General features: G+C 47.7%; 2 protein-coding genes across 8 annotated transcripts in view; one reads left to right on the top strand and one right to left on the bottom strand.

Moving 5' to 3' along the window:
• The window catches only part of FRAS1 (Fraser extracellular matrix complex subunit 1), a 106777-nt gene extending 103572 nt beyond the window's left edge, over positions 1-3205 (top strand). Inside the window, exons 68-72 of the mRNA XM_030449926.1 lie at positions 452-568; positions 1001-1167; positions 1477-1682; positions 1893-2039; positions 2504-3205. Coding sequence (XP_030305786.1) covers positions 452-568; positions 1001-1167; positions 1477-1682; positions 1893-2039; positions 2504-3088 — 1222 coding nt within the window. The 3' untranslated portion in view covers positions 3089-3205. The remainder of the gene's footprint in view (positions 1-451; positions 569-1000; positions 1168-1476; positions 1683-1892; positions 2040-2503) is intronic.
• A 5426-nt stretch (positions 3206-8631) lies between these two features.
• Positions 8632-13180, bottom strand: part of ANK2 (ankyrin 2) — a 140006-nt gene continuing 135457 nt past the window's right edge. For 4 of the 7 annotated variants that reach the window (XM_030450107.1, XM_030450106.1, XM_030450105.1 and 1 more), the window contains 2 exons: positions 12209-12300; positions 8632-11072 (listed from right to left, as the gene is read on the bottom strand). In XM_030450107.1, the coding sequence (XP_030305967.1) occupies positions 10889-11072; positions 12209-12300 (276 nt within the window). In that variant the 3' untranslated portion in view covers positions 8632-10888. The remainder of the gene's footprint in view (positions 11073-12208; positions 12301-13180) is intronic. The other 3 variants (XM_030450110.1, XM_030450109.1, XM_030450108.1) reach the window with 1 other exon arrangement.

Below are 13180 nucleotides of genomic sequence, written 5' to 3' on the forward strand. Positions count from 1 at the left end.
GAAATCTCATAAATGCCTTTTTTAGCAGTTAAGCCAATGGGTAGGTAGGCACCAGAGGTGATGATGTATTCCAATTAAAAGCAGGATTTCATGTCCACCAACATGGCCAGTCAATCAGTAGTGCTGCTTTTGGGAGAGGCAGCTGTGTTAAGATCTCAAAAAAACCACTTTAAAATAAAAAAACCCTTTTATTATTAATTATGTCTGTGACTTTATTTCTACAGTCTGTGCTCTTGCAGACAGGGTCACATGAACCACCACCAGGGTCACATTTGTCCCTCCTGCAACTGCTGGAGGGCAAGGGCTGAGGGGGGGGTTGTCCTGCTATCCCCTGGCTCCTGCCTCCTGATTGATGCTAATGAGAAACTGGTGGATTTGGGGCAAAAGCATCAGCTGGGTGAACAGTCTGGAGTCTTGTTTGGTGACCAGGCTATCTCCTGTCTGTTCTTAGGAAGGACTACTCTGGAGAGTACACCATCTTCTTAATCCCCTGTACTGTGCAGCCTACACAGCCTTGGATAGAGCCTGGAGACAAACCCCTGCCCTGCACAGCCCACGCTCCTGAGAGGTGAGGAGTCCCTCTCATCACTGCAGCTGGATTGATCAGGATGTTATTTATTGCTCTTTAGCTCATATTTAGCTATTTTAGCCCACTTGGGTTGTTTGGGGGGTCCCAGCAGGTGCATGGCTTGCTACAGCAGTAGCAGGAAGGGAAAAGGGGCATGGGGAGGAACCTTCCTTTTGCTCAGGAGGGTGGTGGGAAACAAAATCAGACCTGTTGGGAAGAGGCTCCAAATGGTGGGGCAGAGCCCTGCACCCTTACTGGGAAACTGGGGGGCAGCCTTGGGTTGAAAACCACAATTGTATGGTCTGCTGGACTTAAAAATATTAAAGCTGGAGGGAAGAAAGGTGAAGCAGACCATGTAGGTCACCAGTTGGTAACTTCAGATCTGTCCAGATTAAACCTCTTTTTTTTTTTTTTTCTCTCTCCCAACTTCAGATTTTTGATCCCAATTGCCTTCCAGCAGACCAACCGCCCCGTGCCTGTTGTCTACTCCCTCAACACAGAGTTCCAGCTGTGTAACAATGAGAAGGTGTTTCTGATGGACCCCACCAAATCCGAAATGTCCCTGGCAGAGATGGATTACAAAGGGGCTTTTTCAAAGGGTAGGGTTTGTTTTCTTTTTCCTTTCCAGTTCTGCTGGTACCTGAGGCTTCTTCTGCCTTTACAACTTTTAATTCCTCTGCAAGAGAAGAGGTAAAACCCAGGTTTGGGTTTGCTTCTTTTGCAGCCATAAATGGCATTTGGAGCATGTTGCAGCCCTGTAGCTGCTGTGCTGCTGTCATCTGCACCCACAAATCCAACCCCTTCCAGACTCAGGGCTGTGCCACTGTTGGGTGCATTTGGCTCCAAGGATGCTTCTTGAGTTGAAATGAAATATTTAACCCAACTGTTTGAATTCCCAACCTCCTCAGGGCAAATCCTCTATGGCCGAGTACTCTGGAACCCTGAACAAAACCTGAATATTGCTTACAAACTGCAGCTGGAAAAAGTCTACCTGTGTACAGGCCGGGATGGCTACGTGCCTTTCTTTGACCCAACGGGCACTGTCTACAATGAGGGGCCCCAGTATGGTTGTATCCAACCCAACAAGCACCTAAAACACCGATTCCTCCTCTTGGTAAGATGTTCTGCTTTGGACAAAACTATTGTTGAGTATTGTGTGGGGGTTAAAGGAAGGAGAAGTGAAAGGTGGAGGTTTATTTGGGCAGGCAGGTGCAAACAGTGAAGGCAAGATTAGGTTTTCTGCAGTCTTTACCCACAGGTTTTTCGTAGTCTAAACAAAAATGACAGCATGCACTCCTCCTCCTAGCACCTCTCTGATTTCCAGGACCGAAACCAGCCAGAAGTGACAGATAAATATTTCCATGATGTGCCTTTTGATGCCCACTTTGCTTCCGAGCTGTCGGATTTCCACTCCGTGAGCAGCATGCCCGGAGTCGACGGATTCACTCTCAAGGTGGATGCTCTCTACAAGGTACCTACCAAGAGTTTTGGTGGCCCAAAACTCAACCTTTCTGCCCAGAATTTCCCAAATACTTGATGAATTGTGGACTCTGGTCCTGATACTGCCTTGATTGTATAATAAAATAACAGTGGAGCCAGTTAAGAAGCAAAATCCAGCGCAGAAAACGGAGATGAGGAATTTATTCTAGTGATTAAGGTGGGTTTTTTTGGTCAGAGAGATCAGAAAAGAAGCTCTTTAAAAACATTATGTTTTAATGTTATATATTAATATTATTTTTCCTGAATTAATTCTTGCCAAAGATAGACAACAAGACCAAACTGAGCTTTTATTTTTTTATTAATATTGGCACGAGCCAAGAAACCGGACTTAAAAAAAAAAAAAGCCACCTGCTCTTCTTTTACAAAAAACAAAACCCACTGGCTCTAAAAGCCATAGCTTAAAATTCCCTGTGGAAATCTTTTTCCACCTTACAGGTGGAAGCTGGACACCAGTGGTACCTTCAGGTCATCTACGTGATCGGCCCCGAGAGCATGGCCGGGCCCCGGGTGCAGCGATCCCTGGCTCAGCGCTGGAAGCGCGGCCGCAGGGACTTGGTGGACAGCGAGGGGAGGCTGATGCTGGATGACTCCTTGATCTATGACAACGAAGGTGACCAGGTCAAGAATGGCACCAACATGAAGTCCCTGATCCTAGAGAGAGAGGAAGCTGCCCTGGCTGCCTCCTTCGCTCAAGCTGGAGCCTCCCTGGGGAGCGCGGTGGCGGCCGTCACCCTCCTGCTCCTGGTGCTTTTGGCTGTTTGCCTCCTGGCCAGGAAGTGTGGAAAGCTGAGGAGGAAACAAGAGGCTGCCAGAGCTCCCCCGGAGGAGCATCCCCTCAACACCAAGGTGGAGCTGCCCAGGGGTGTGGGGAAGGGGCTGGACAGCAGGTACTGCACCGTGAGGAACGTGAATGTTTTGAGGGAAACGGGGAGCAGCGGTGAGGGGAAGGGCAGGAAGGTGAAGCAGGTGAACTTGGAAGTCAAAGTCCACAGCAATCTGCACGAAGGGACAGAAGTTTAATAATGGAGCTTCATTTGGTTTGGTAAAGAGCTTTTTATAAATTGTAGCGTTAAAAAAAAAAAAAAAATCCAAAAATCTGAAAAAGAAAAGCTAAGAAAAGTTATGCTGGTATTTTTATACTCTGGTGAGGAGGAGGAGGAGGAGGAGGAGGAGGAGAGGAGGAGGAGGAGGAGGAGGAGGAGGAGGAGGAGGAGGAGGAGGAGGAGGAGGAGGAGGAGGAGGAGGAGGAGGAGGAGGAGGAGGAGGAGGAGGAAGAGGAGGAGGAGGAGGAGGAGGAGGAGGAGTGGCTGTAGCTCACCTCTGCCTCTCTGGGAGCCAGAAGACACAGTTCTCCACCTATTCCTTCACCATGTTCCCTGGGGTGGCCCAGCACCTCCCCAGGTGGTGCAGAGAGGAAGGACAGGACCACAGGTGGACATCCCAGGGACATTGTCCCCCTCAGTGCAGAGGGGTGGCTCTGTGTCACCCAGAGCAGCCCAGCCTGCAGGGCTGAGGGTCAGGTCCTTGCCTCGCTGGGGAATAAAGGAAGAGAAGCAACATCTTGTTTTAATCAGGCAAGCAGCCTTGGGTTGCTTCTGAAAACGAGGCAAAACCCAACAGAAAAACCAAACTACAAACCTGGTGCTCAGTATTTGGGGATTCGGGGGGTGGGGGGTGCATTTTGGGGCAGTGTTGGCTGTGGGGAGGGGTTGACAGGGATGGGGTGTCAACTCTGCAGTCTCACCAAGTAAAGTTTGATGACAAACCTGACCCAGAGTGTGCCTGGGGTCTCCTTGTCCTGTGTCTCCTGGGGACTGGGGGGTGGGAGGTTTGCTGTGACTTCCTGGGGGGGACAAGCTGGGGGGGTCAGCTCTGAAATACCTTTTCCTCCAGCTCTTGGCAGCCCCTGCTCAGTACAGCAGACCTGGATTACAGTAGTAGTGTTGATAGTGTAACATTATATAAAAAGCAATATTTTATATATTAATTTATATATTCTGTATCTAAAAATCCTTATTATAAATGTTTTTTTTTTTAAGTTTCACAGTCAAAAGCTGTGTAACTACAGAATGGGAAATTAGAAGCAGAAAGCAAAAGACCCTGCTTGGCTCTCAGCCCTGAAACGAGACTTTTGCCCCGTTGTAAATAAACTGGGAAGCTTCAGCTCCTCCAAACTGGAAGTGCTGGAGAAGCAGTGGGACAAAGCTGGGAGTTGGGGGAGCTCAGAGCACCGGGGTGACACAAGTTGGTCCCAATTCCTGCCCTCCAGTTCACAGTTACCTGCGTGGGGGACAGGTTTAAACCAGCCCCTGGTTTAATAATCTGGGTATCATAATTTAATAGTAATTATGAACCAATTATGTGTTTTAAAATCGAATTATTTTTATGGCCACTGTACAAATAGGGAAGGACTCACAGAGGGTGTGGGGGGCCAGAAAAGTGCTTCACCACCCTGCTGCACCCCCCCAGCACCACCCAGCTGGGGCTGCAGTACTGAGCCAAAGGCTTTTGGACCCCCGAACCCCTTCCCCGGGTCCGTGCGTGATGTCCACACGGGACCGGGAGCCTCGGCTGGTGATTAGGAGCTGCCCGGGGGTACCCGCGGGAGGACGGGGGTGCCGGCTCGGACCCTCGGGGCTTCATTGAGCCCCCCGGTACTCAGCACCGGCTTCGCAGCCTCGACTCAGGGTTCGGCTGCCAGGGTTCGGCCGGGACCAGGTTCCGCTCTGCGCTCCCCAGCTCTGCGCTGCCTCTCCCAGGCCCCACTGAGGGTGCCGGTTCGACCAGTGCCGCCCCCGGTACCAGAAGGGAACAAGGAGCAGCCGGCGGCGCCCAAATCGGTTCGGTTCGGTTCGGGCCACACCCGCGCGCACCTGAGCCGGGCCCCGCCCCGCGCCTGCGCACTGCGGCCCTCATCACGCGCACCTGAGCGGGGCCCCGCCCTGAGCACGCGCTGCCTCACAGCGCCTCAGAGCGGCGGCGGCACCGAGTGCGGGTGCAACCGGTACTGGTACCGGTACCGGCGGGATCCAGCGCTCGGGATGAGGAGCTGCGGCGCTGAAACGGCTCGGAGGCATCTTGTGAGGCTGTGCGGAGCCCGGGGAGGTGAGCTGGGGGTGGGGCTGGGGTTGGGTCGGGTCGGTACCGGGCCTTGTGGGCGCGTGGTGCCAGCGGGGAAGTCCTGGTTCGTGTTTGCCGCTCCCCGGGCGCGTCCCGGACCCAAGGACTGCAACCGGGTCTGGTTTTACCTCAGCCCGACCTCGCCGCCCGCCTCCCGGCAGCAGGAGCTGCGCTCCGGAGAGTCGGGCGGGAACCGGCTGCCCGGCCTGGGGAGCCCAAACCCGGTGCTGCGGGTGGACCCAAACACACAGGAAACCCCAGAACCCCCTAAAGAAAAAGCTTCACCCCACATTTGGGCTCGGGGTGCTCACGTTTGGGCTCACGGTCCCAGAAATGGTCCAAGGAAGTGATTCTGCCCCTGTGCTCAGCCCTGGGGAGGCCACAGCTTGAGTCCTGTGTCCAGTTCTGGGCCCCTCAGCTCAGGAAGGAGATTGAGGTGCTGGAGCAGGTCCAGAGAAGAGCAAGGAGGCTGTGAAGGGATCCAGCAGAATTGCTGTGAGGAAGGGCTGAGGGAGCTGGGGGTGTTGAGGCTGGAGAAGAGGAGGCTCAGGGGAGACCTCATCACTCTCTCCAACTCCCTGAAAGGAGGTTGGAGCCAGGGGGGGGTTGGGCTCTTTTCCCAGGCAACTCTCAGCAAGACAAGAGGGCAGGGTCTCAAGTTGTGCCAGGGGAGGTTTAGGTTGGAGATGAGAAAGAATTTCTTTCTGGAGAGGGTGATCAGGCATTGGAATGGGCTGCCCAGGGAAGTAGTGGATTCTCCGTGTCTGGAGATCTTTCCAAAGAGCCTGGATGTGGCACTGAGTGCCATGGGCTGGGAACTGCAGCGGGAGTGGATCAAGGGTTGGACTTGATGATCTCTGAGGTCCCTTCCAACCCAGCCGATTCTATTATTCTATGAAATGCATGAATGTGCCCGAGGGTGAGGAGGAATGGTAATCAGCTCTTCAAATGTCTTGTACAGGAAACTCCAGCTGGGAGTGGGAGCACAATTTGCCCAACAACCCCAAACCAGGTGCAGGTCCTTTGTCATCAACCAGGGAGGGGCCACACCTGTGGGAGTGGCTGGGAGGCAGAGAGGGGGGGGAAAAGAAAAGAATGAGGGAAAAAACATTTAAAACATTTAAAAAACATTTAAAATTCCTAAACCGATGCCAAAAATAAAACCCAGCTTAAGAAAAGAGGAAAAAAAAGTGATAAAACATATAAGGGATAAAAGGAAAAGGATAAAAAAAGTGGGAAAGCATTTTAAAAAGAAAAAAGAGAGAAAAAAAGTCTAAAAGAGCATTAAAATAATAAACGTAAAAAATAGAAGTGCAAAAGAAGAGAAATGGGGAGCAGAGCCACCTGCCCCACCTCATGATGCTAGGGGAAAAGCCAAAGAAGCAGCAAAACTGCCCCCCAGTGCCTGAAAAGCAAAGAAACAAACACTAAGTTCCCAAAGAAAAAAGCAGTAGGGACTCACAGAGTCATGGAATTATGTCATGGTGAATGGCTCATTTTTCCGAAGGCTCCATCACCTCCTCTGCTGGGTGCCCAGCCTTGGAACATGCCTGGATTAATTCTGAGCAATCCCTTCACATGGGGCAGCACAAGAGAGTGGTGTGATCTCCACAGGGTACACACAAATCCCTCTGAAATGGGAATTTCTTTCACCACTCTTCCCATTCATAGCAGAAAAACTCACCAAACAACCCCAAAAACAAAACCACAGAAAAACATCCCAGGAAATTCAGGAGCAGCAGGGCAGGTTTTGTGGCTGTGGGGACAAACAGAATGTGTTTGAGGGAGTCCATGGGGTGGGGGTGGGATAGCAGCTGTGAGGGCATGTGAGTGTTTGTACAGGATAAAACTAAAGGTGAATCGTGCCTCATGGTGCTGTCTCATTTCTTCCTCTCCAGGCTGTCCTGCTTATCCCTGAGAAAGGAATTATCTTCTCCATTGTTCCCAGTGATAGGACAAGAGGAGATGGGGTCAAGCTCCGCCAGGGGAGGTTCAGGTTAGATATTAGGAAAAAAATAAGTAAATTTCTTCACAGAAAGAATGCTGAAACATTGTCATGGGCTGTCTAGGGAGGTGGTGGGCACCATGCCCGGAGGAGTTCAAAAGAGGGGTAGCTGAGGTGCTACAGTGGATGGTTTTGTGGTTAGGGGGGTTGCAGGGAGGACAGTTACACTTGATCTTAAGAGGTCTTTTCCTATGGAAGGACCACCAGTCCCAGCAGTGCAGCTGTGGAGTTGGTTTGGGGTTTTTCTTTTTCCTAATTTTCTTGCCTTCTGGGATACAGATTTGTTTAAAGACTTCCTTCAGCAACCCCCACCCCACTGTGCAATTATCTATTTCCCCCCTCCTCTCCTCTCCCCCCCACAAAATGCCCCAGGGCATGCTGTTTGGAAAGGCAGTTTCTGTGTTTACCAGAAGTGCAGTAATTCCTCCTTGTGTGGGTCTAGCAGGGCCCAAAGGGCCTTTGGGATTCCTGGTGGCCCAGGTGGGACTTTGGGGCTGTTTCCCCCATACTGGTGATGCAAGGGGGCAGCCATGGCTAAGGAAGGAAGGGATGTCAATGCTGCTTGGACAAATAAATGTAAATATTCCCTCAGTGCTCCAATATCCTTATTGAGATGTGTTTTGCCTGGCTGGTGCCATGCCTCCTTCTGGGGAGAGCTCTGCCTGTGTGTGTCTGTAGGGAAAGAGAATGCTCATGGACTTGAAGTTCTAGAATATGGAATGAGGGGTGGGGAGTTCCTTGTACTACTGAAGTATTTAACTTCAGAACTTTGTGGGGGTTTTGGTGTGTTGTTGTTGGTGGTTTTTCCTGTTAAATCCCATGGATTTGTTACATTCTCGTGGCTCTTGAACACAACTTGTGCAATGCCAGTAGTGACTGCTCAATGACAGCTGGGTGGAGGGGGTCAGTCCCCTCTGGCCTCTGAAAGGATCAGCCAGGTTTTACACTTTGCATGCAGAACTAGAGGTAGTAAAGTAATATGAAGTCTTTTCTGCTAAGGGTTGGGATTTTGGTGTTTATTATTACTAATTGCTCAGACTTGCTGATTAGCACAGCTTTTTGTATGACTTCTCCCTTGTCCTCATTGTCTTGTCTGGAGCCAAGACCAAACTGGTCTCCTGGCCATCTGGGGATGTTTCCTTGTCACTTTAGTTGGTTTTTTTTGTTTTTTTTTAATTGAATCCTATTATTCTGAGAGCTCCAGCTATGGAGTTGTGTTGACATAAGACTGATTTTAAAGAAATCTGTATCTTACTGGTAAGGGCTGACAGCAGTGATGAATAGCATAATTAAAAACAAAACAACCCCCAAAACATATCTGTATGTCTGAGGGAGGTGGGTACAGAGGAATTACAATGAAAATTCAGCTAAGGTACCCAAATGGGTGCTGTTCCTTTTTGTGCTGCACTGGCAGTAAAAGAGAGTGAGCCACGATTTCTACATTTAACACTTGTACATTTTTATTTAGTTAAATCAGCCATTGTACACATTGCAGCTATGTATTGTTAGTGTTGTATTTTTTTTTTTTAATTTTTAACTAATACATGCCCTCATAGATATATTCAATTAGTGTTATCACCATGGGAACAAGATGCTGAGTCGTCAACTTAAAATTCACTTCTTCTCACAGTATTCAAGTTCTTGGATAACACAGCAAAAAAATCAAAATAAGAGGTGAATAACCATTATGTTGTTACACAGAACATCATCTGCACCGCAAAGAACACAACAGAAATGCATTTCTTTAGAGCCCCATCCTTGAAGATCATCCTGTGCTGTCTCTGATGAGAAGAAAGCCATGGTGCATGGTGAAATGTTTCCTCATGGGTCTCATTCGGTTTGGCTGCCAAAACACTTTTGTTTGGTTATTTCTTGTTGTGTTATTGGTTGGATTTTTTTTTTTATCCTGCCTACAAAAAGTTATCATCAGCCTGGCACTGTGGGCTGCTTCACCTGCAGGAAGCCAGAACATCTGGAGATGTTGTCATGCTTTTGGCATCATTACCTTAATGAGGATGTGCCCTTGTTCTGAGCACTGAGTGAGTCAAAAAAAGAAACAAAACAAGAAACCACCTGGTAATTGTAGAAGGCCAGAAAAGCCTGGGGAAAAGTTTTTGTCCTAGAGGAGAGGATTTGTTCTACTCTGGTCTTGATAATGCTATTTAAAAAAAAATCAAAGAGCTGTTTAAAAACACTTGGTTAGTGTGCCTGTGTGTGTAGGTGTCCACTACATATGCTAAAACACTACTGCCCTCCCTCCATTAAATATTAAGGTATAGAACACCCCAAATGTCAGATCTCTATGTTCCCTTTTTTGGAAAATAAAAGTGCAGACATGCTATCATGGTTTGCAGAGGGTTGGTTTAGAAATATATATATTATATATATAGATAGATAACAAAATATGAACAGAAACTGGCTTCCAAGGATTGTGAGCACTTTCTCTTTAAAAAACCCTTGATTGGAAGATAAAAACTGCTCGCTCAGTGCTAAGAGGGCTGACAAGCTGGCATGGTTAGAGGAGGGGTTGGTTTTGACCTTCAAATGCCACATGCATGTATCGGATAAGAGGCAATCTCGAGAAAACACGGTGAATTAATTATTCTCCTGGTATAGTGGGGTAAGTCTTTTCTCCCATAGTTATCTACAGTGCAGTGGCCAGCGGGAAGTACCACCAATAAGACAGTGTGGTTTGCTAAGCAGTGATGGAAACAGGAAAACTACTGGAGTTATAATTATTTAATACACCCTGCCACATGTCCAGATCTAAAAGGTTTTAATACCGTATGCAAATGTGCCATAGATATAGCTGCTAGCAAGTCGGGTACCTAATTGGGTATTCTTTTTTTTTATTATTATTTTCCTTTTTTTTTTCTTTTTTTTTCTTTTTTTTTTTTTTACCTTTTTCTGGCAATCTGTAAGTGGCTGTCCAAAGGTCTTTTGAAGTGCTAATGGCCACAGTCAGCTGTTTCACTTTTGTGAGAGCAGCTGCATTTCCAGGTTTTGAGCCTGACTCTTAGAGCCTTTAACCATAACAGATCCCTAAGCTGGAAGTCTTACAGGTGCAGGAGCTCTGCAGTGCTTCCTCCTCAGTCCATCTGCATTTGCAGTCGATTGTGTTCAGGTTGTTTTATGAATTTGCTGTTCAGCAGTGTCAACAGACCTTGAAATCCAGGATGCAAACTGTTAGCCACGGGCAAGCGTGTTTCCTGGAAGTCCCCATACTCTTGCTATATATACAGTTTGCACGTCAGCTCCCTTGTGCATGGTGCCTGTACAACAGTCACTTGAAGAAGAGGTCTGTCGATGAAGTTTGGGCTTGACAAACGTGGGTTCATGAAGCTGGTGCAGAAGCAAAGGAGCAGCAAGAAGTGGTGATGCTGACAGATTCCCAGTAGAGCACAAAGACAACAATTGGGTGGATAAATCATCCTGAATGAAGGACGCTATCTTTGGTCACAAATTAGCTTAACAGGGTTAAAAAAAGAACCAAGAACCCCAAAACCCGAAATCAAATGGGGGGTGGGGATGAAGGGGGTGGGGGTGGTGGTAAGAAATTAATTCACTGCATCTGCACAAACAGAAATGGCAGTGTCTCCCAGTGATCATGTAGGTAATAACATCCACACCTAGAAGAGATGAATGCTGCATACGAGATGGATGGGGATGTGGTGGTGCTGAGGGGTGGCAGCTTCTCACTTCGCCTCCTGTTTCCAGTCCTCTTTGCAGAAGTGTCTAAGAAGCTGCTGGAGGTCATGTTGGAGGTCATCTGGTGGTAGTGCTTCTGGTGTGCCTTCCAGCTCTTCTATGTGAACGTGTTTTCCGTACCGATCCTTCATCACAGTCCTCTTCTGCGTGCTGGCTTTATTTAGTGTTGTCCTAAAATAAAACAAATGAGAAAATTCTCTTTAAAAGCCCACAACTTCCTGAAGGCTTTAAAAAAATGCTTCTTACAAGCTGCAGTTTTAAGCCTTTTTCAATGAAAATGAGATCTGTGGCTGGCAGAGAGGTCTGATATCATTCTGCATTCTAAATGCAATACACAGCAGCACAGCATTAGCTGCTTTCACCAGGTAAACTAAAAGCAATTAATCTTCTAGATGCTGATTAAGTGTACAGTTTTAGATGCCCAACAAAAACATGCTGTAACACACAGGCATGCAACATCTGTTGAAATCCACACAAGACACACGGTTGGCTGTATTTAAGTCAGAGCATTGTACAGAGTTGTGCTGTACAACAGTAATTTAGGCTGGTTAATTCTTGCATGCTTGCTTCTGAACAGATCTTACTTCTGTGAAATGTCATTAGTGGTAATCCAGTGTCCTAAACTGTTCTGTTAATTGCTCTCTTACTTCACTGGAACTATCCTGCTGAGCCAGGACATTAAACCTCACTCAGCCCCATCCTGATCTTTTTGGTCAGTGTTCTTGAGAGAGGACTCTGGGAAGCTGAGCACACTTGAAAATGCCTGTGTGCTCAGCCAGGAATAGCTTCATTTTTATCAGGCAGCTGACACTTCTTATGACCTGAATGGCTAAAAGGCCCATTGGATGGAGCAGTTTGAAAAGTTCAAGTTATCAAATCATCACAGAGTCAAATGGTATGAGAAAAAAAACCAAACCTTGGTTAATGTTAACTGTTACTCTTTTATGGCTTTCTGTGAAATCAGCCAGGCCAGGGGCAGCCATACCCCTTTGGTCTGGCTCTAGTTAGGATGAGGTGAACTTTCCTCCTGTGGTGCACTGTGTTCCATTTGGGTCAGAACCAGCCTTGCCAACAGACCAGAGCCCTGGCTGCTGCTGAGCAGCCCTCACACAGCATCAGTACCTTCTCTGTTTTCCCCAGTACCTGTACCACAATGTTAGTAGCAATCTTTAGTACTTTTACAAATACAGGTGTAGATCCTGCTGACTTCAGACACCATTTCTTTCACTTCAGACACAAATCCACTCCTTTGTTGTGAGTTTGTTAATGCTTTTCTAGCAGCAGTTCACTGACATGCCAAGCCAAACCTTTTAATAACTGATCCATCCTCTTTCATGATTTCGTTCTCTACTAAACTGGGGAGCTGGACTGTCACTTGGTTACCAGTATAGCTCAAAGCCTCAAATTAAAACATAAAATTCAAATTAAAACAAAAACTAAGAACCTGGGACAAAAGGTAATTACTATTCATACCTTAAAACTTTATATTAATCAAGCTGAATGCTGAGAAAATGAGAACTAGCCAAGAGAAGCATCTGCCTGCCATTGGCATCCTTTCAAATGTGCCTCAAATGAGTGTGTCCAGAGCAGAGCCACTGAAATGCTCAGGGGGCTGAGCACCTCCCTGGAAAGCCAGGCTGAGGGATTGGGGTTGTTCAGCCTGGAGAAGAGGAGGCTCCCAGATGAGCTCAGAGCAACCTTCCAGTATCTGAAGGGGCTACAAGAAAGCTGGGGGGGGGGGTTTGGACATGGGGGTGGAGAGTACAAGGGACAATGGTTTCAGACTTGAAGAGGGGAGATTTAGGTTGGACATTAGGAAGAAATTCTTTAATTTGAGGGCAGTGAGACACTGGAATAGGATGCCCAAGGAAGCTGTGGCTGCCCCATCCCTGGCAGTGTCCAAGTCCAGGTTGGATGGGGCTTGGAGCAACCTGGGCTGGTGGGAGGTGTCCCTGCCCATGCAGGGGGTTGGCACTGGATGAGCTTTAAGGTCCCTTCCAACCCAAACCAGTCTGTGATTCTATGTACAGACTGGTTAAAGTTTCTTGAATAGGAATTTCACTTTACTAACAATTGTACTGAAGCAAGGTGCCAATTAGTTGGGTAGCTCTTCCTTTCAAGGACACTTACATCTGTTTCTCCAGAGAGCAGACTTAACTGTATCAATTCCTAAAATCACCCCCACGCTGTGTAAGACATCAATGTCTTAACAGTAACCACAGTTAGGATTTATAACAACTTAAAACTTCCATGGGTTTTTCTTTAGAATCTTAAAATGC

Source organism: Calypte anna, chromosome 4A (genome assembly GCF_003957555.1).
Source record: "Calypte anna isolate BGI_N300 chromosome 4A, bCalAnn1_v1.p, whole genome shotgun sequence".
Classification (NCBI taxonomy): Eukaryota; Metazoa; Chordata; class Aves; order Apodiformes; family Trochilidae; genus Calypte; species Calypte anna.